This window comes from Lichtheimia ornata, assembly GCF_029851405.1.
Source record: "Lichtheimia ornata isolate CBS 291.66 chromosome Unknown scaffold00073, whole genome shotgun sequence".
Taxonomy (NCBI): Eukaryota; Fungi; Mucoromycota; class Mucoromycetes; order Mucorales; family Lichtheimiaceae; genus Lichtheimia; species Lichtheimia ornata.
Window position 1 is genome coordinate 89,668 of NW_026695393.1, and position 18,124 is coordinate 107,791.

General features: G+C 43.7%; 7 protein-coding genes across 7 annotated transcripts; 5 read left to right on the forward strand and 2 right to left on the reverse strand.

Moving 5' to 3' along the window:
* Positions 1–530: 530 nt before the first annotated feature.
* O0I10_010633 (uncharacterized protein) lies at positions 531–2,173 on the forward strand (the record flags this gene model as incomplete). Its single annotated transcript, XM_058490612.1, has 3 exons — positions 531–1,193; positions 1,250–1,900; positions 1,970–2,173. The coding sequence occupies 3 exons, from the start codon at positions 531–533 to the stop codon at positions 2,171–2,173; spliced, it is 1,518 nt and encodes a 505-aa protein (XP_058338625.1).
* A 293-nt stretch (positions 2,174–2,466) lies between these two features.
* Positions 2,467–3,238, forward strand: O0I10_010634 (uncharacterized protein; the record flags this gene model as incomplete). Its single annotated transcript, XM_058490613.1, has 2 exons — positions 2,467–2,844; positions 2,906–3,238. 2 exons carry the CDS (start codon positions 2,467–2,469, stop codon positions 3,236–3,238), a joined length of 711 nt encoding a protein of 236 aa, XP_058338626.1.
* A 117-nt stretch (positions 3,239–3,355) lies between these two features.
* O0I10_010635 (L-lactate dehydrogenase) lies at positions 3,356–4,329 on the reverse strand (the record flags this gene model as incomplete). Its single annotated transcript, XM_058490614.1, has 2 exons — positions 3,356–3,997; positions 4,063–4,329. The coding sequence occupies 2 exons, from the start codon at positions 4,327–4,329 to the stop codon at positions 3,356–3,358; spliced, it is 909 nt and encodes a 302-aa protein (XP_058338627.1).
* A 2,452-nt stretch (positions 4,330–6,781) lies between these two features.
* Positions 6,782–8,005, forward strand: O0I10_010636 (uncharacterized protein; the record flags this gene model as incomplete). The annotated part of the gene is made up of 1 exon (XM_058490615.1): positions 6,782–8,005. The coding sequence occupies one exon, from the start codon at positions 6,782–6,784 to the stop codon at positions 8,003–8,005; it is 1,224 nt and encodes a 407-aa protein (XP_058338628.1).
* Positions 8,006–13,539: 5,534 nt separating this feature from the next.
* On the forward strand, positions 13,540–14,198 carry O0I10_010637 (uncharacterized protein; the record flags this gene model as incomplete). The annotated part of the gene is made up of 2 exons (XM_058490616.1): positions 13,540–13,606; positions 13,678–14,198. 2 exons carry the CDS (start codon positions 13,540–13,542, stop codon positions 14,196–14,198), a joined length of 588 nt encoding a protein of 195 aa, XP_058338629.1.
* A 339-nt stretch (positions 14,199–14,537) lies between these two features.
* On the forward strand, positions 14,538–15,342 carry O0I10_010638 (uncharacterized protein; the record flags this gene model as incomplete). The annotated part of the gene is made up of 4 exons (XM_058490617.1): positions 14,538–14,560; positions 14,616–14,669; positions 14,731–14,791; positions 14,872–15,342. 4 exons carry the CDS (start codon positions 14,538–14,540, stop codon positions 15,340–15,342), a joined length of 609 nt encoding a protein of 202 aa, XP_058338630.1.
* Positions 15,343–15,480: 138 nt separating this feature from the next.
* On the reverse strand, positions 15,481–17,178 carry O0I10_010639 (uncharacterized protein; the record flags this gene model as incomplete). The annotated part of the gene is made up of 7 exons (XM_058490618.1): positions 15,481–16,347; positions 16,406–16,437; positions 16,498–16,557; positions 16,615–16,718; positions 16,781–16,959; positions 17,034–17,062; positions 17,121–17,178. The coding sequence occupies 7 exons, from the start codon at positions 17,176–17,178 to the stop codon at positions 15,481–15,483; spliced, it is 1,329 nt and encodes a 442-aa protein (XP_058338631.1).
* Positions 17,179–18,124: the final 946 nt, after the last annotated feature.

The following is an 18,124-nucleotide window of genomic DNA, read 5'->3' on the forward strand; positions in this document are numbered from 1 at the left end:
CTTTGATCTTTTACCGCTCTGCCATCCTTCTTGAGTCTTGCACTTCATACTTGTGATCACTCTCTTGTCCATCTGTTGTCTTTTTCTTTTGAAAAACGAGAGCGATTCCTCTGATGGCACCGGTTTTATGCTTTTACTCGTCCATGCACATCTTTCTAAACTTTTGATTTTCTCTATATATGCTCTCGCCCCTCTTTACACAGAACACGGTCTTTACTATCATCCTACTACAATATCTGTACTTACCCTAACCCATTCTCCCGTACAACACCCTTGCAACATCTCCATTTGTGTGCACTCTTCTTCAAGCAAATAGGTAAGTAAAGCAGGTGGGGGGGATACAAGGATGATGATGGCTCTCTTTCTTTATTGACTCTATCATTTTTTATAGCGTGTGTGCAATCTAATTTCTTCTTTTTCTGAAACCAAAGGTAAGTGTGGCTGCGGTCACTCTATTTTGATCTCCCCTCCCTCTCCCCACAAGTTGATTCGAATCTCCGTGTTTAGTCGACACTTATAGCGAGCAGCAAATGTCTTCCGAAGTAGATATGAACGGTTCACCCACTGATCGATCAAAGCGCCCACGTCGTGAGGACGAGGATTGGGATTCTGATTACGAACGCGACGGCCAAGATGATCGCCATCCAAAGCGACAAGCTGTACCTGATCCTGAAACCAAGGCACCTCATTTTGTTGGAGCAGCCGATAATGATGACAACGACAAAAACAAAGCAGCATCACGCTCTCGACGAAAGAAATGGGAGGAAGGATCACAGGATAGCGATGATGAGGAACTTCAAATCTTGTTGGACGATAAGCCATCATCGGTACCCACATCAGCAGCAGCAGCAACAACAGCCGATACGAACAATAACAACACCACATCCACATCTCCTTCAGCACAAGCATCAGCATCAGCATTGACGACTACGCCTAGTGTCATCACAGCTGCACCTACAAACAACATGTTGGGTCCTGATAACGAGCTTGTTCCTACTCCCAGCAATGAAATCAGCATCTCTCTTCGTTCCCTTGTCAGCACCAAAGATGCAGGTGTTATTATCGGTCGTGGCGGCAAGAACGTTAGCGACATTCGTGAAATCTCTACAGCCCGTGTCACCATTTCAGACATTGTACCTGGTGCATATGAACGTATTTTGACAGTGACAGGACCTGTTAAGGCAGTGGCCAAGGTAAAGATGAAAAAGTGGGAAAAAAACAGCAATCGTATTGATTCATGTTGTTTTAGGCCTATTCTCTTGTTGCTGAAAAGATCCTTTCTGAAATGCCTCCACCTGATGATGGTCAAGAGCAATCGCTTACTATTCGCTTGTTGATCGCTGATAATCGTATGGGCACATTGATTGGACGAGGTGGCTCTGTGATTCGGTCCATCCAAGAGCAAAGTCATGCACGTGTGAATGCTTCAGAGGAGCCATTGCCCATGTCAACCGAACGCACCGTAACCATCGTTGGTACTACAGCTGCTGTACAAGGAGCTATCTATCAGATTGCTGAGATTTTGGCCGAGCATCCCGAACGTATTGGTGGCAACAACACGATTCCTTATCGACCTCAGCCTCAAGGTGTAGGTGCTCGTGGTGGTGGATATGGTTCGATGCCTCGTACAAGTTCAGTAGCCGGTAGTGCTGGTGGAGGAGGAAGTGGACCTGCAGCAGCGGTAGCAGCAGCAGCCATGAATCCATATGGTGCCATGATGGGTCACATGGGTGGTATGCCTATGGGAAGCACCAATCCACAACTCTACTATCAAGCAGCAGCAGCAGCAGCCTACGGTGCTATGCCTGGTGTTGCATCGGGTCGTCAAGGTGATTATGGCAACATGGGTGGCATGATGGCTAATCCTCAAGCTCAACAAATCTTTATTCCTAATGAAATGGTAAGTTGATGATGGGATGATGAAGGATACAAAGGGGAAAAGATGATTAAATGTTATACTATTCAATAGGTGGGCTGTATCATTGGTAAAGGCGGTAGCAAGATCAATGAAATTCGCCAGCTGAGCGGTAGCCACATCAAGATTGCGGATCCCCATGGCAACACAAACGAACGATTGGTGACCATTACTGGTACCCCTGAAAGCAATCAGATGGCATTGTACTTGTTGTACTCTCGATTGGAAAGCGAAAAGGGTAGACTCGGATTGCACTAGTAATAGTAATCATTTTACCAAGTTGTCAGAATACATTACACAATCACACCCAACACACACACACACACTTTCATTTCTATTTTTATCACCAGCTTGTGCAGTTTCCCGGTTTCATTTGTCTCTTTCTTTTCATCGTACCATGAACAAGCGTTTGATTATACCCCTACTTTCTACTCTATCGACTCTTGTCTTTGCTTATCCACACGCACCAGGAACAGCAAGTATATTTGGATACCAGTAGATCGGACATGATGGAAGAGCTAATGTGGGCATTCTAGTGCAATCTCGAGCTTATGCATACCATTGGCCATGGTCCTTCACAGTCAACATGCGGCGATTGTTACGGCATACACATTGAGCAGTCTGATACCAGTAGCCCTATGGACATCACCATTACAGGTCGACGACCCTATCAAGGCCTCTTGGTGCAAGTCAAGAATACAAACAATGTTACAGTGGGAGAGTTTGTCGAGTATGCAGAAGATCTATATTATCCTGTCGTATGCGAAGATGAAGATGTGGCTATCGAAAGACCTGAAGGATGGGCAGGAAGTATTGGACATACGGATGCAAAGCTCAAGTCATGGCCTGTACAGCTACGCTGGTCGTCAGCAACACAAGATGTGATTGATTCGCCATCCACTCATCTAAGGGTCCAGGGCATGGTTGTGGTAAGTGTATTTTATATGGGTATACATCATTATATGTATGCTAATGATCTCATCACTTTAGTTGGATTATGACAACTACCACATATTACCTGAGATGCCATTTACTGTTCGCAAACCAAAAGCACTTCCTCCATCACCGACACCTTCACCCACTACAACAACTCCAATCATACAACTTGATCCAACTGATACATTCACAACATCGCCACTCGCAGAAGCCACCTTGATCGATTCACAGCCTGTTGAGAGAGATGAGGAATCAACAACCTTATTCTTGCAAGTACTATGCTTTATCATATCAATGTACTTTATGATGGCGTTGTTACGAAAGCGATTACGACGTGGTAGCAATACAACGACAACGCCGGATCCGGAAGCAGGGCATATCCACTAGAGACATCAGCATCATAGCATAATAGTATGTACTAGACATCAGCATCATAATACAATTTTTATTGTTCTGTTCTTGGCTATTTACAATATGCAGCGGGGTGGTTCATGATGATGAGGTTTATGAGTACTTTGCGCACATTTCCTTGAGAGTATTAGCACTGGCTTCCATTTTCTTGCGCTCATTCGTGCTGAGAGGAATATCATAGACACCTTCAATACCTTCAGCACCAATCTTGGCTGGAGCTGAAATGACAGTACCAAGTGATTCAACATAAACAGACAATGGACGAATATCGCACTTGTTGAGAATGATGGCTTCGCACAAAATAGCAGCACATGCACCAATACCATAGTACGTGGCACCCTTAGCATCGATGATCTTGTATGCCTTTTGCATAATCTTCTTTTCGATATCATTCAAATCAAGATTCTTGATCTCAGGGAACGACAACAAGGGTTTTCCTGCAACAGTAGCAGATTCCCATGCAACAAACTGAGAGTCACCATGCTCGCCCAAAACATAGGCGTGGATACTAGGCGTGGATACGTTGAGAATTTGAGCCAAATAGCCACGTAGACGAGATGAATCAAGGAAGGTGCCAGTGCCAAAGACGCGGTTACGATCAAGACCAGAAAGCTTTTGAGCAATATGGGTCAAGACATCCACAGGGTTGGAAACAAGGATCATGATAGCATCCTTACGAATAGGCTGCATGGAGCCAATCACACTCTCAAGAATCTTGTAGTTACGATCAATCAACTATATCCGGGCGTGTTAATTTGACTATGTACATATGACAATAATGATGCTGATGATGATTTTACCTGAGTACGTGATTCTCCTGGCTTTTGCTTGGCACCAGCAGTGATAATGATAATGTCGGCTTGACCAGCTTCCTTATTGGTGGCACCACGTACGCGGGTGGAGCTGAGCATGTTGGCATCACTCAAATCAAGCGTTTGACCTTCAACCACCTCGGGTACGACATCAACAAGTAGCAATTCAGAAGCGATATCGCGCAACATGACGGCATACGAGATGGTGGCTCCAACCGAACCGGCACCAATGACAGCGACTTTACTATTACCCATAGTGTGTATGTGTGTGTGTGTGAATGAAAGAAAATAAAAGGCAAGCGATGGGTATATAAACACGCTCCATTTATATGAGGACAAGCATGGGTTTCTTGTCAGCTGAACAAGTTGGTTTTTTCTTTTTTGTCTCGTATCATTTTCAATGGCGTGAGTTGTCCGTGCGTGTTATTGTTTCCCGAGAAATTCCGCCTTCTCACAGTCTCCTTATTTGGATGCCCATTGGGGCGTTTATAGTACGTACAAGCATCGGCAACGCTTGAAACATGCAAACAAACAAACTTTAAACAAGCGTATTGGCTGTTGGGTTGTCGTTGTCCAACAACGCCAAGCAAGCACATTATGAGCTGATGTATCTTGCCCGTCGATGCTTTCTCATATACCACGCTATCTTGTGCTGAAACGGCTGCTGAGTGATGTGATGTGATGTTTGGCGAAAATATGAAACGCATGCGGCAATCATGCAATGAGTAAAAGTGACATAAGAATAAGGTATAATTTGACATCACCGTCACCTGCTGGCTGCATGGATTCTATTCAACGTTGTCATTTACTTGACTTTCAAAAGTGGTTCATTGTGTATAGAACAAACACAATGTTGATCACCCAATTAAGCGTGAAGATAGGTAAACAAAGTTTCCATGACCTACATAATAATGCAGCTTCATCACTATTTCAGTGGAGTTGGCATGACACAACCATAGCATGCAATCACCATCAATGACTTTACCTAACAATGAACCATGCTTCTATGGCAAGCGCTATCATTTATTGGGACCATGAGATTATTATCTTGTAAACAGAAGCTGTTTATTAAACATGTGCACAATCCGCTGAGAACCGCCACCGCCTATCGTTTATCTAACATACTGGATGAACGAGGAGCTTGTAACGTAGCGAAAGAAGCAATAGCGTCTCATACAATAATGTGAATGATGCTATCTCATGTATACTCTTTCCAACACACTTCACTTAATGCATCAACAATCCTAAAACCAACCACGCGAACCACATCTTGCTGCGCACATGAGCAGATAATATGATATTATCATTATGTGGAATCCAATGTTCATTTAATGGCAAGTCAAAGAAAAGGACATGGTGTGTGGGTGTTCATCATATAAATACAATAAAGCAACGGCATAATCAAATTGAATAAGAGGGATAAATCACATAGAACCAAAAGGGATCATTGTGTTGTTGTATTCTTGGTTGCTGCCGGCATGAACATCCTTCATCCATGATTCAAAATAGCTGCTGCATGCATTGGATCGAGTTCTCCAGTATAGCATCCGCTGCTGTAGAGCACCTTTCGTCAAAGATAGAAGCCCTCTCGTCAATGCCATCCGATCCATCATCATCCTCAACCGTATCCACGGGTACAATCGTTCCAGCTGACAACGCGCCAAATAACCAAAGCAACATTCCAGGCTTCACCATCACTGCACTTGATTGCATCCATCCATCCATAGCCAATAACGAAAAGAGCCTCTGTGGTCGCTGCTGATATACTTCCTTTCCCATCCGAATGTTTGTCAACCACTTGCTAGGTCCATTTGTCATTACCAGGTGAGGATCGCTTGTATTGCGGTGGATCTGATAGGTGACATGGCATCATCCATAGGAGTCTATATGCATCAAGCAAGCTGCTTCTATACAAAAGCTATCTGCTGTCCACGTAACAAAGACTGTAAGACCAAGTTGCTGCAAGTAAAGAACGATGTTGGAGACATTGAAGTAGAGACCTTGCTAATGGATGCTGCTGTTACGTTTGGTTGTGGCAGAGGAGTGTGCAAGAGCGTGTGTTGTAGTAGAGTGACAAGGTTGTGAACGCTGTTTGAGACAATGGATTGAAGACATCGCTAATAGCAACTGCTGCAATGAACGCTGTTACAATTGATTGTGGTAGAGAAGCGCACAAGATCGTGTGTTGTGTCAAGAGACTTGTGTGTTGTGGTAGAGTGAGACGAAGGCTGTGTACACCATGCACTTGCCATTCAGTCAAAGACAATCGGATCAAGGCAATTGTAGCAATGACAGGGTGGGTTGAAACAGGACAATCGTTCGCAGGTGGTGGTTGTACTTGAATGCACCAACAGTTGAGAATGGGAAGAAGAGTTAATGAGCTGGGAATGGAAGAGGTGGAAATCAAAATACATTTTTCTGATGGCCTTGGATGATACTTCTTTGTGTGAGCTTGTTCATTCAAATACTCTCAGGTCAAGAAAGTTGAAGGATGGAAATGATGGGCTGGAGTAGGATAATCGTTCGTATGCAATGGATTGAGAACAAAAGTGAATGAGAGGAATGGGCTATTAGCTGCCAATGATGATCTCTTATAAAGTATCATACATTGCCCCTTCCAATCATGCAAAGGTAGCTGTGTTACACAACACAACCCTCTGCATCTTCTGCTCTGTCAGGGTCTAGCTACTTTACATTAAACACGAACATGTCTTCCCAGAATTTAACCAAATCGCCTGATAAGGAAACAGGCACACAATATCGTCCACAACGGCTTTCGTATGCCAAGGTTACCAGCACTCATTCCTCAGCACGTACTCATTCCCCAACGCGGGATTCGTTGAAAGCAGCAGCTCATGACAATTCTTTGCACTCGAATGTGTGGAAAGCCGGTGGCTCTCCTGCTTCCTGTACCAGCTTGTTCTTTGATTTCACGTCTCGTTCCGAAAATCGCTCCCAGCTTTTGTGCCATATAAACGAAAGCTTTCCCAACAATTGTGGTGTTCGCCTTCACTCGGATCATGCTCGCCGTATTGTTGAATTATTCATCGATGACTCCAACGTTTACCAGAAAGCTTGTACGTCAGGCCTTGTTTTCAAGGATGGTGTGCGTATCTTGCCTAGTGTACCTTTACCAGCTGATTCCCGTCTCATTCATCTTCGACTCAGCAACCTTCCTTTTACCTCTCGAGATAAGCTTACCGATGGAATTTATAAGGCTCTCTCACCCTTTGGTGATGTTCTTGATTATGGTATTCTCCGCGATCATGACTCTAAGTTGTTCATGGGACACGGATATGCAACATTAAACGTTTCAGGTTCAAAACAATCATCATCGCTCACACACACGATTTCATGGCCTAACTCCGAAGACTGGTTTTACGCAACATGGGCTGAAATGCCGCTTCATTGCCTTCATTGCCACAAATCCGGTCATTCTATGTCCTCATGTCCTACCCACCCAAGCAGATATCGCCCCTGTTGGTCTTGCGGCCAAAATGGCCACCGTGCCGCTAAATGTCCCAATCGCCGCCCTATTGTTGTCAAGCCCATCAATGACCCACCAATGTCCCCATCGTCTTCTGTTTCCACTGCTGCCAGCCATTCTGATGTATCGATGCTTAGCACTGATTACTCACCCCTTGAAGCCCACAACGACATGATTATCAGTACTCATATTATAGAATCTTCCCCTGAAAAACCAACAGCCAAATCATCTAAGGCACCAACACCTCCCGAGTCCATCGATCGTATGTTGACGACTTTTCCCATGTCTGATGAAGCCAAGGAAATCATTCGATCTTTGCATCTATCAAGTTTTACCACCCTTTATTTTAAGCTTAAAAGTCGGGGTAAACTTTTTCCGTCTTCTGCCACTCCTTCCAATTCGTCGGGGAGTGTCTCTTCCATGAGACTTAATGATTCCAATTAGCTCGCTCCCACCCTTTGTCATCTCGTTCCCTCTCATGTATATCTCCTTATGATTATCAATTTGACCAATATTGTTTCGATTTTGGGGTGCCACTCTCCGATGCACTCCCAATAAAACGAGGCTAACAACCTCCATATAAATACTTTACATTAAACAAAGACCACTTCTCATATAGCATCACGCTTACAAACATAAAGGTGCCTGTACCTCCAAACTTTACAATGAAATGTGGGGTTTTTATTAGAGCAATGGGCTCGGCTTGGCCAACAGCACCTTGTGTGAAAGTTTTCACGTTCAATGTCGCAACTAGCCCAAAAAATGTTTTTTTGGTCGTCGTCGTCGAAGAGGTCGACCCCCAGATCCAGTTTGGCTGGTAGCGACATTGCGAAATCTGGGATTGGCAAGCTTGATCGTGAAACTTTCACACAAGGTGCAGTTGGCCAAGCCGAGCCCGTTGCTCTAATAAAAACCCCACGTTTCATTGTAAAGTTCGGAGATACAGGCACCTTTATGTTAGTAAGCGTGATGCTATATGAAGAGTGGTCTTTGTTCATTATCAAGTAGGTGGACCCTGGCAGAGCCAAAGATGCAGAAGGACCTCTTTGGGTAACTCAGCTAAAAAGTCTGGACTTCAGGGACAATGCATGATAGGTACGCAACCCTCACTTTGATGTCATACATTGGCAGCTAATAGCCACTTTTGTGCATTCCCAACTTTTGTGCATTCTATTGTAGGTGGACGATGCTCCTGCTCGAGACATTCATTTCCATGATTAAAGTAGGTTGATCCGAGCTGATTTGGTTGAGTTACGCTCACGCAAGATTACATCGGTTGAGCTACATCGAGCGTGCTTGATGTCTAGAGTGATGTAATCTCTCTTTGACCACAGCTCAGTCAAATCAGCTCGGATCAACCTACTTTAATCATGGAAATGAATGTCTAGAGCAGGGGCATCGTTCCCATGCAGTGGATCCCGCAACAATGATGATTGGATAAAAGTGGCCGTTAGCTAGCAATACATGCCTGTTCCTAGATGATCCATAAACTAATTATTCATTGACCCTTTCATTCATGCAAACGTAGCGGTGTTACACAACACGACCCTCTGCATCTTTTGCACTGCCAGGGTCCACTTACTTGACAATGAACAAAGACCACTCTTCATATAGCATCACGCTTACAAACATAAAGGTGCCTGTATCTCCAAACTTTACAATGAAACGTGCGGTTTTTATTAGAGCAATGGGCTCGGCTTGGCCAACAGCACCTTGTGCGAAAGTTTCACGTTCAATATCGCAAACAGCCCAAAAATATTTTTTTGGTCGTCGTCGTCGAAGAGGTCGACCCCCAGATCCAATTTGGCTGGTGGCGACATTTGCGAAATCTGGGATTGGCAAGCTTGATCGCGAAACTTGCACACAAGGTGCGTTTCACCCCGCCGAGCAACACTGTTCTGTTAAAGACCCCACGGTTGATTGTAAAGTTATGAGATACGGGCACCTTTATGTTTTGCATATGCTGTAAGCGTGATGCTATATGAAAGGTGGTCCTTGTTCTTGCCAAGTAGGTAGACTCATGGAGCCAAGGATGCATAGGGGCATGCTGGTGTAACCCAGCCGATTTGCAGGGCTGGAAGGTCAACGCTGTTGGTGGAGAAATGCATGATGATCCTTCCCCTGCCTGTCTAATAGACTGAGGTCAACCTATGATAGCCCTACGACATGCTTCGTTATTATACATGGTTGCATAAGATTTTGTTAGCTGAAACTGTCATAGGTAAGCATGGTATGTTCACGTAATCCTGCCGCATTGTTATCGCTACTACTAGTAGGCTAGCAATGAACCACCACTATGATACGCAACATCACTCTTAAATTTATTAGCTTTGGAATACAAGCGTTGGTAGATCCTTACGCTCTTTCATCTATCAGCATGTAAACTATGAAGCTTTAGCCAATGTGATACATGATCTGACAAAAGAACAAAAGCATCTCGATACGACCATATACAGGACCCAACCTCGCTTTCCCGATTTGAATTCCTATCTCGCCCCTTCAATCCAGAAACCAACAAGTGGTATACATCTTGCACATGTAAGCTGAAAGAATCACACCTTAATTATGCTGAGTCCAATATTCGTTCAGTGTAGTAGGTATTTATCAAGAAGTAAACAAGGCAAGAGAGCAACGTATACAAATTGAATAGATACGGGTAAGGTACATAGAGTCTATCGGTATCATCGTGTCTTGCTTGCTGCCGTCATAAAGGTCTTCATCCAGGGCTCCAAATCAGCTGCTGCGTGATTTCATTCGAGTATCCCAAGATCATCCATGACTGTAAACTGCCTCTTGTTATAGGTATAAGCCTTCTCAACAATGCCACCCGATTCATCCTCTTCCCTCAGCTGTACCCGCGTAACATGATCCATTCTTCCTGATGATGACGTGCTAAGTAATCAAAACGACGTTCCAGGGTCCCCGTCCATTGCGCTTGACTGCATCAATCCATCCATAGCCATTCCAAGTTCAACACGTTGATCGAAAGAGCCATGTGATCGCTGCTGATATGCATCCCTTTCCACCCAGCTATTGGTCAATCTCTTCCTTCGCCATCGTGTGTGGCAGCCCAACTAGGTTGTGACATCAACCATGCAATGCGAGAGATGCTTGTATCGAGGCATACTTGATGATGGGTATCAATGGCTCTCCAGATAAGGTATCCTCCAAGTCAACCATCATGTCCTATGTATGGTTCACGAATGGTGAAATATTAATCATCATTTCTTGATCAACATAGCCATCCATCCTGTGCATACCTTGATAAATGGACAAATCATAGTACAGACCTCTTGGAGTAGTGCGCTGCTGGACGGCGTTCCCAATACCTTGTATCCATCCGACCCAGTATGTGCTGCTGCTGTTTCGTTGTAAAGCTCGTTAATCAACCTGTCTTACTTTGTAGATCCAATACCATGCGTACCATTGAGCCAACGTACAGCATTCTTCCTTTGAGATCAGTATGATGTTGCCACCAGAGGTATCATCATCCAAAGTGCTCAAGCTAGAACAAATGCAATGTAAGATAAAGAAGAGCATGCGATTTTCGTGTTAACATACCCAAAGTAACAACGTGAACCTCTCCTTGTGTGACAGCCATTGAAAGAGCACTCACAACACATGTCAGCCCCTTGGAACTTGTATAAGCCAGACAACCATCAACTACACAAGACTTTTAGTATCTCACCGTCCAACTTGAATAATAAAGGAATGCAGCGATTGAACGTACATGGTCTATTACAATGGGAGCTTGAGTGATGGGTAGATTGCACGCATACTTGTTGTTGACTGCTTGCAACTGGAAAGTGTCGCCATTGACCACCTGTTCACCCAATGGAAGATGTACATTGAATGGGATGCCAGCTGTTGATGCGTTGTAGTTTGTAAATGGAGACAAGCTTACCTTGTTTCGTGAAGTGGAAGTGAAGAAGGGACTCTTTGTTGTTGTTCCTCTCATCCTTCTTAATTTGGGCACTCTACGCCACCCCGCTTGCTGCAGCTGCTGTTGTTAACACGTACCTCGACGATAGCCTACGTTCCTAAGCCTATAATAATAGCCCCACTAGTACCCCTCGTAATGAAGCTATCCATGACTTTACTATGGCCGGAGGTGATGCCAATTAGGTCCGTGCGCGTTAATGCAGCTCAACTCCTATACCAACTTGTACAACTAACCTCTCACTCCCGCTACCAAATGTAGAAGAAGTTAATACCCGCGTATAGATTCATTGTCATTGTCATAATGAGTAGCTTCTTTATCAATGAATGTTTGCATACAAAGAATCAATCCCTGCCCAAGGCAATCGTCATCCATTCGTGTAACCTGTCAACTTGCATGTGTAACCCGCCTCAATAATTCCCCTCTCATTCATCCCAGCAAATTTGATTACCCATACACTACTCACAAGCATTGGTATATGAGTGCATCTTGTAAATGCATATACGTTTGCTTGAGTCAGCGTGTATTAATTTTGGATGATGCTATTGATCAAATTACTATTCATTTGGATGGTGTGAAATCACATCGCTTCTCAAGTGAAAGCTCCCCGACACCATACCTAGCAGCAGTGAAAGTAGCTGCTCAATAATACCTTTTTAGATACGAAAACTTTATGGCTAGGATATGATTTCACAGCAATATGGATAGCATGGGTCATGTTGCGTCTCCTCTATAGCCATCCTAAGAAATGGTGGATCGAATCAATGATGCTTGCTCACATTAGTTTTATACGAGCAATGGTATGGTGTCTTTACCAGTGCATGAATAGCCACTGCCACGAAAAAATGCCCTGTATGAATTGAGTTTTGCGTATGATAGAGTTGTATGCAGCCAATACTTGCATACTAAATGGCTCTTGATTTACGTTTGTTGGTGGTTGTTGGTGAAGTTTCCTATCGAATAACGAGCTCATTACCAATCACTAAAGGGTGACTTGAGACGTGTTTATCCGCTTTTTCTATACGCGGCTCTATCTTCATCCGATAGATTATGCAACGTTCTTTATTCAGGGGACCTATACAAGCGTAGCTAATATGTTTATAATTGTAAGGGGACCATTTTCTATGACGGAGAATGATTTTGCCAAGGCCTCAGACATGACAACGATGGGGCATTATACATGACCCAAGCATGTACAGCATCATTTTGGGATATGACCAGCCCCATTGTGATGAGTAAAAGAGATGTGGAGACCTGACATCCATTTCAAGTGGGCCAATTTCATTCCGCGGATAAAGCATGGGAATGTTGGTGAGCAATCGAAAACGTGGATGTCTTCCGACCAATGACATCAGTGCCCTGGAACGCTTATGGTTGGTTCATGGATAGAAAGGAATCTTTCTTATTCAAGAGCGTTGATTGGTAGTTGAATGGAACTAATGGGAAGCCGCTAACTTGGTGCATTTTTTCAACCTTGCCAAGACCATCTTGATCCAAATGCGCTGTCCCAAGGGAATGCATATTCTAAATTACCACGAAGCTACACATGCTATTCATGAGAGTGCACAAAACATATTAGGGTCGGAAGCAAAGGTTTGGGTTTTAGGCTGTGGTCCGTGTTCTCGGCAATACAAAAATCGATGACACATGTGAACTCAACAAGTCTAAAATGTAATTCCGAATTGGGGTGATGGGTTTAATCAAATGTGCGGTTTGCATATCACCGTTGTCTAGAAGCTGGTCGAATTACCACTATGGGTCATGACAATACAAATACCAAAAATTAGATGATGATAGTACAGCTACAAGAGGAATCATGTTTGAGATTGTTACAATATCAGCTGTGACATATGGATTGCATTGTTTATTATGTCACGGGAAATGAAAGGGACGTGTGGAGTCATCTTTTATCATCACTCCGTCGGACGATGAATCATCCACCCATTCATCGTCTATAAAAGCTCAATGATGTTTCACTGCTGCCCTTTTTTTCTTTTTCTTCTTCTCTTTGGACATTCGTCCCAACCCACGCTTTCTCATGCTCTGCACACGATCCGCCATTAACCCCTTGGCAGCCAAACAAGGCATTCCCCCAGGATTTATTGGTATGTACATATACACTTTTCTTTTATTCCTATTGTTCTTTTACTAAATGGTCCCTGTGTATTGCAAATAGACTTTGCCTCGACTTCGTTTGATGCCATTTTTTACCAACGACCCTTATCATCATTACGTCGAGATTCACAGCAAAGCGATAGTGACGAAGATGACGAACCAACACCATCACCTCATCGCCGCTCATCACACCTCCCTGATTTTTTGCCTTTTATCCAATTGATCACTGAAAAATGCAACGTACAACCTGTACAGCTTGTGATGGCACTTATCTACGTTCAACGATTCCGTGCAACTCTACCAGCCAGTTACAAGGCTGAACCACAAGCAGCACATCGTATCTTTGCAGCTAGTTTATTGGTGGCGAGCAAGTACAGCGAGGATTACTCTCTATCAACTCGGCAGCTTGTTCGTGCTACTGGAGATGTGTGGACTATCAAAGAAATGGCTCGTATGGAGATGGCCTTTTTACAATTCCTGCAATGGGATCTACATATCGACTCTGAGGAGATTACTCGCTTCTTGCACAGTCTCAACTTTGACGATACGGCATCCATTTTGAACAACGAGAATGTTCTTTAACTACTGCTGCGACATGCAGTAAAAAATGTACCCGATCCCCTTCCATCTTTGGTATACCCACCCACGCAACCCCATTTTCTTCCACCTTCTTTACGCATGTATTATCTCCTTATTCTCCCGTTGCTTTGTGTATAGTACCATTTTATGAATATAGTATTGATGTAAATATCCTGAATAATCTACTTTGTGTGAAAGTGATCACCTGATGTGTGAGTAGCTGCATAATGGGAAACATGTCAGCTGTCAAACCCAAAATCATGTGGTGCAAGGGTGGTATGGATATGGCTTTAGGTCACTTTTTCTTCCATTTTCCAAAACAAAACGCTAAAACGATGCACCATGTTTATTACTTTACTTCGGCAGTAAGCTTTCTATTTGACATTGTACGCTAACGGGCTACTAATTGAGTATTTACAGTGGCGAGAGTGAAGGCAACATGTTGCAATGCTGGCAAGGCATTACCGATGGCCCGTAAGCAAGAAGCGATTCAGCATGACGACGACTCAATCTGACAATGGAGATGACGTAATAGGTTAACGGTTGTTGGACAACAGCAAGCAACGTTAGCTATGCAAGAGTTGAAAAAGTACAAGGCATGTATATGAATGAAGATGTTGTATGAGCAACAACAACAACAACAACAACAACAGCATGCTGATATGGGAAAGCATAGTTCACTACTATCCTGTCAAGTCCATTACAACGCGCGTTGGAAACGGCCAAAAAAGTTCATGCAGCTCTACCGGAACCGAGACCCGAGCTTGTTGTGGAACCATTATTGACGGAATTGGATATGGGCAGTCTTGAGGGCCAATCATGGAGTGTACCTAATCCTATCCATACAAGAGATACTCCGTTTCCAGGTGGAGGAGAATCATTGAATGACGTGTATTTACGTGCAACGCGTTTCTTGGTGCAACATTTGGAGCAAGTGGATGATGAAGAAGAAGGGCACGTATTGGTGGTTTCGCATGGGATGTTTTTGACGGAACTAGTACATGCTTTATGCAGCCGTTATGGATATGGATGGATCGATTTGAGATGGTCTAATACTGGGATTACCACATTACGGTGTACTATAGACAATGGATTAGAGTTGATTCGAGTGAATGATACCCAACATGTAAAGCAAATGTACTTGTAAAAGCAATTTAAGTCGATATAAAGGGTTGACCATGGGGAGAATGAAGGATGCTGATCATAGTTGTGTGTTGTGTGGGAGCAAATGGCATATGCCTAAAGTGTACTATATACATGATAAACGAATGGGTGGGAAATATCACTATCGACGAGGGAACTTGCCTCCACGGCGAGCTACAGGTCGTTGCCTTGTAAGATGATTATGGCTAGGAGTGGTAGCGGTGGTGGTAGTGGTGGTGGGGATGGTGTTGGCGATCGTTGATGGTTGTACAGGTGTTTCAAGGCATACTGCAGGTCGTTTTCTTTTGTGTAGCAAGCTATTGGTGTTGAGATGTGCCAAGGTGCTTTCCAATAGATCCTCATCTTCCTCATACTCCTCAGTGTCCGGTGTCAATGATGGTTCAGCTGGTGTACGAACCATAGCAGGTCGTATACCCATGGTATCCAATTTTTCCTCCAGCCATTGATACGCAATACGATACGATGGTGATCCCATCATGGGAGTCTTGGTCCGGATATTGTTGTGAATATAGGCTCGAAGGTCGTGACAATCATTCGCAAAGTCTGCAATCGATCGGCTGAAACGACGTGGCACTTTTGAGACATAAAGACCAAAGCAAACGAATTCAAGTGCTAAAATCCCTTTTTCATGGCCATTGACTTGTGTGAAGACCCATGAGTGTGGTGATCTCGCGATTTCTCCAATAATGTCGAGAGCATATTTGGACTTCCTCTTGAGCTCATCACTGGGTGGTGTCTGCCCTTGTAAAAACGTCTCCACATTCTTTTTTGTCGCTGGGAAATTGGGAGAATCCGCCTTTAGAACCAATAGCAAATTGACAATGTGCTGGAATAATCGGCATCGAATATCACTGAACAGGAATGAGAGATCCTTTCGGTAGAGGGTATGTAGCTCCTCGCAGAAATCCTTTGTAGGCGACATGTGTGCTTTGAGCTTTTCAGCACTCGTAAGCGGGACACCAAGTTGCACTCGTGAAAAGATCTCAACCTATCATATTCCTTTAGCATTTTGTTGTCGCTTGATCCACATCTCCTTTTTATCTTACCTCAGCTTCCACACTCAAATTGCTGTATTCAACTATGTCAACCACTTAGTTATCAACGAATGCTATTTGTTTTAGTCGTACAAAATACTTACCGGAAAGGATCTCAAACTCATCAAAGCGCTGGCGAAGGTCGGGAGGCAAGTAGTCTCTACCTATTGATGTACATGGTTAATCGTCATCCACTGGATTCCTTGATCATAGATCCATACCTGACTTGTGTTTTCTATTCCTATCCACCGATTCTGCATAATAGTAGTCGGTACTCGTACCATCGGCTTCGACGTGGGTGTATGGAAATTCATTGTTCATGAATCTAACAACAATCATGCATCAATATACATACATTGCTCAATCCACTTGTCCAAAGCTACTCACCCAACAATCGATGAAATGCGTTGCTTGCCATCAATGCAATATTTGATCACACGGCTATTATCCTTGTTCTTGCGAACTGCAAAGATCAACGGTGGTACGTAAAAGTTGTGTATAATGGTATCAATCAAAGCGCCCATTTTTCGAGTCTGCCAAACGACTTCACGCTGATAGGGTGTATCCTATTTGTGTTCGATAAGAATGAGAGAGATTAGCTCACTTGATGCTACACTTTCAACGAGATTCAGGGTCGTACCAAGTTGATCGTTTGCTTGTTGACCATGTCTGTCAAAAGAGACCACTCATTAGCACTCAAGTCCTTCATAAATCAAGCTATGCTTACCATTTATCTTTGGTGGCGACAATAATTTGCTGCCTGGTCTGTCCACTTGTGCTGCCATTGTGGAAGAAGCGACAACAAGCGATGTGGGTGGAATGGGAGAGAGTTGGAGGGTTGCAGAAAGAAAGAAGGTGAAAAATCTCAGAGTGCCAGCTTCGTGACTTGAACAAGTTGACCCACCACAGCTCACCACAATCAAATGCGGAATGACCCGTTCTTTGTCTCGTCACTTACTATGCTGTTATCACCATCCATATTCATTGATCATCATGCTATTTATGGAAAAAGATATCAGTTCGTGCTGTGGCATCCTTTGTTTCATGGTTCTTTCATTATCATCGTTGTTGTCATTGATCCTAATCAACACATGCAAGCAACAGGATCAAATTTAGTCGAGTGAAAGCATTATAGCCGTAGCCATACAATATATCCTTTTACATTATCAACTAGGGGAAAAGGAGTAAAGCATACATTACTTTTTCATATCATATTGCTGCTGTCGTCATGTACTCGTATCACCAGCACGATGACAAGTGTCCCACCAAAACCATTAATATTGTATCTGAGCTTGCTGTTTTGATCCTAACGCAAACTTGCGAGTGGTGTCACTATCGACAACGACCACTTTAAGGTGATGTGGTATGGGTAATGAAGAAAAACACATAAAGGGGATCTTGATCCTTCCCATCAAATGCACAAGTCATTGTTGGTACTATAATAAATCATATGATGGGGAGCATAAAAAGAGAGGTGTTGGTTCTTTGTGGTCATCAAAGAGCACATGCCAAAGTATGGGAATCGGTGATCGGATATATAGTATTGCCCAATGAGGAGAGGAATTACCCAATGAGGATAGCGCGATCTCTGTGCCACATCTTCCATGTTGCAGAACCGAACAAATACTCTTATTTCCAATAAGCATACCACCAGCATAAAACGGGATGCATGCCTTATTGGATACAAGCCACGGGCACCAGTGGATGTTAATGAAAGGGGTGGTGTGGCCA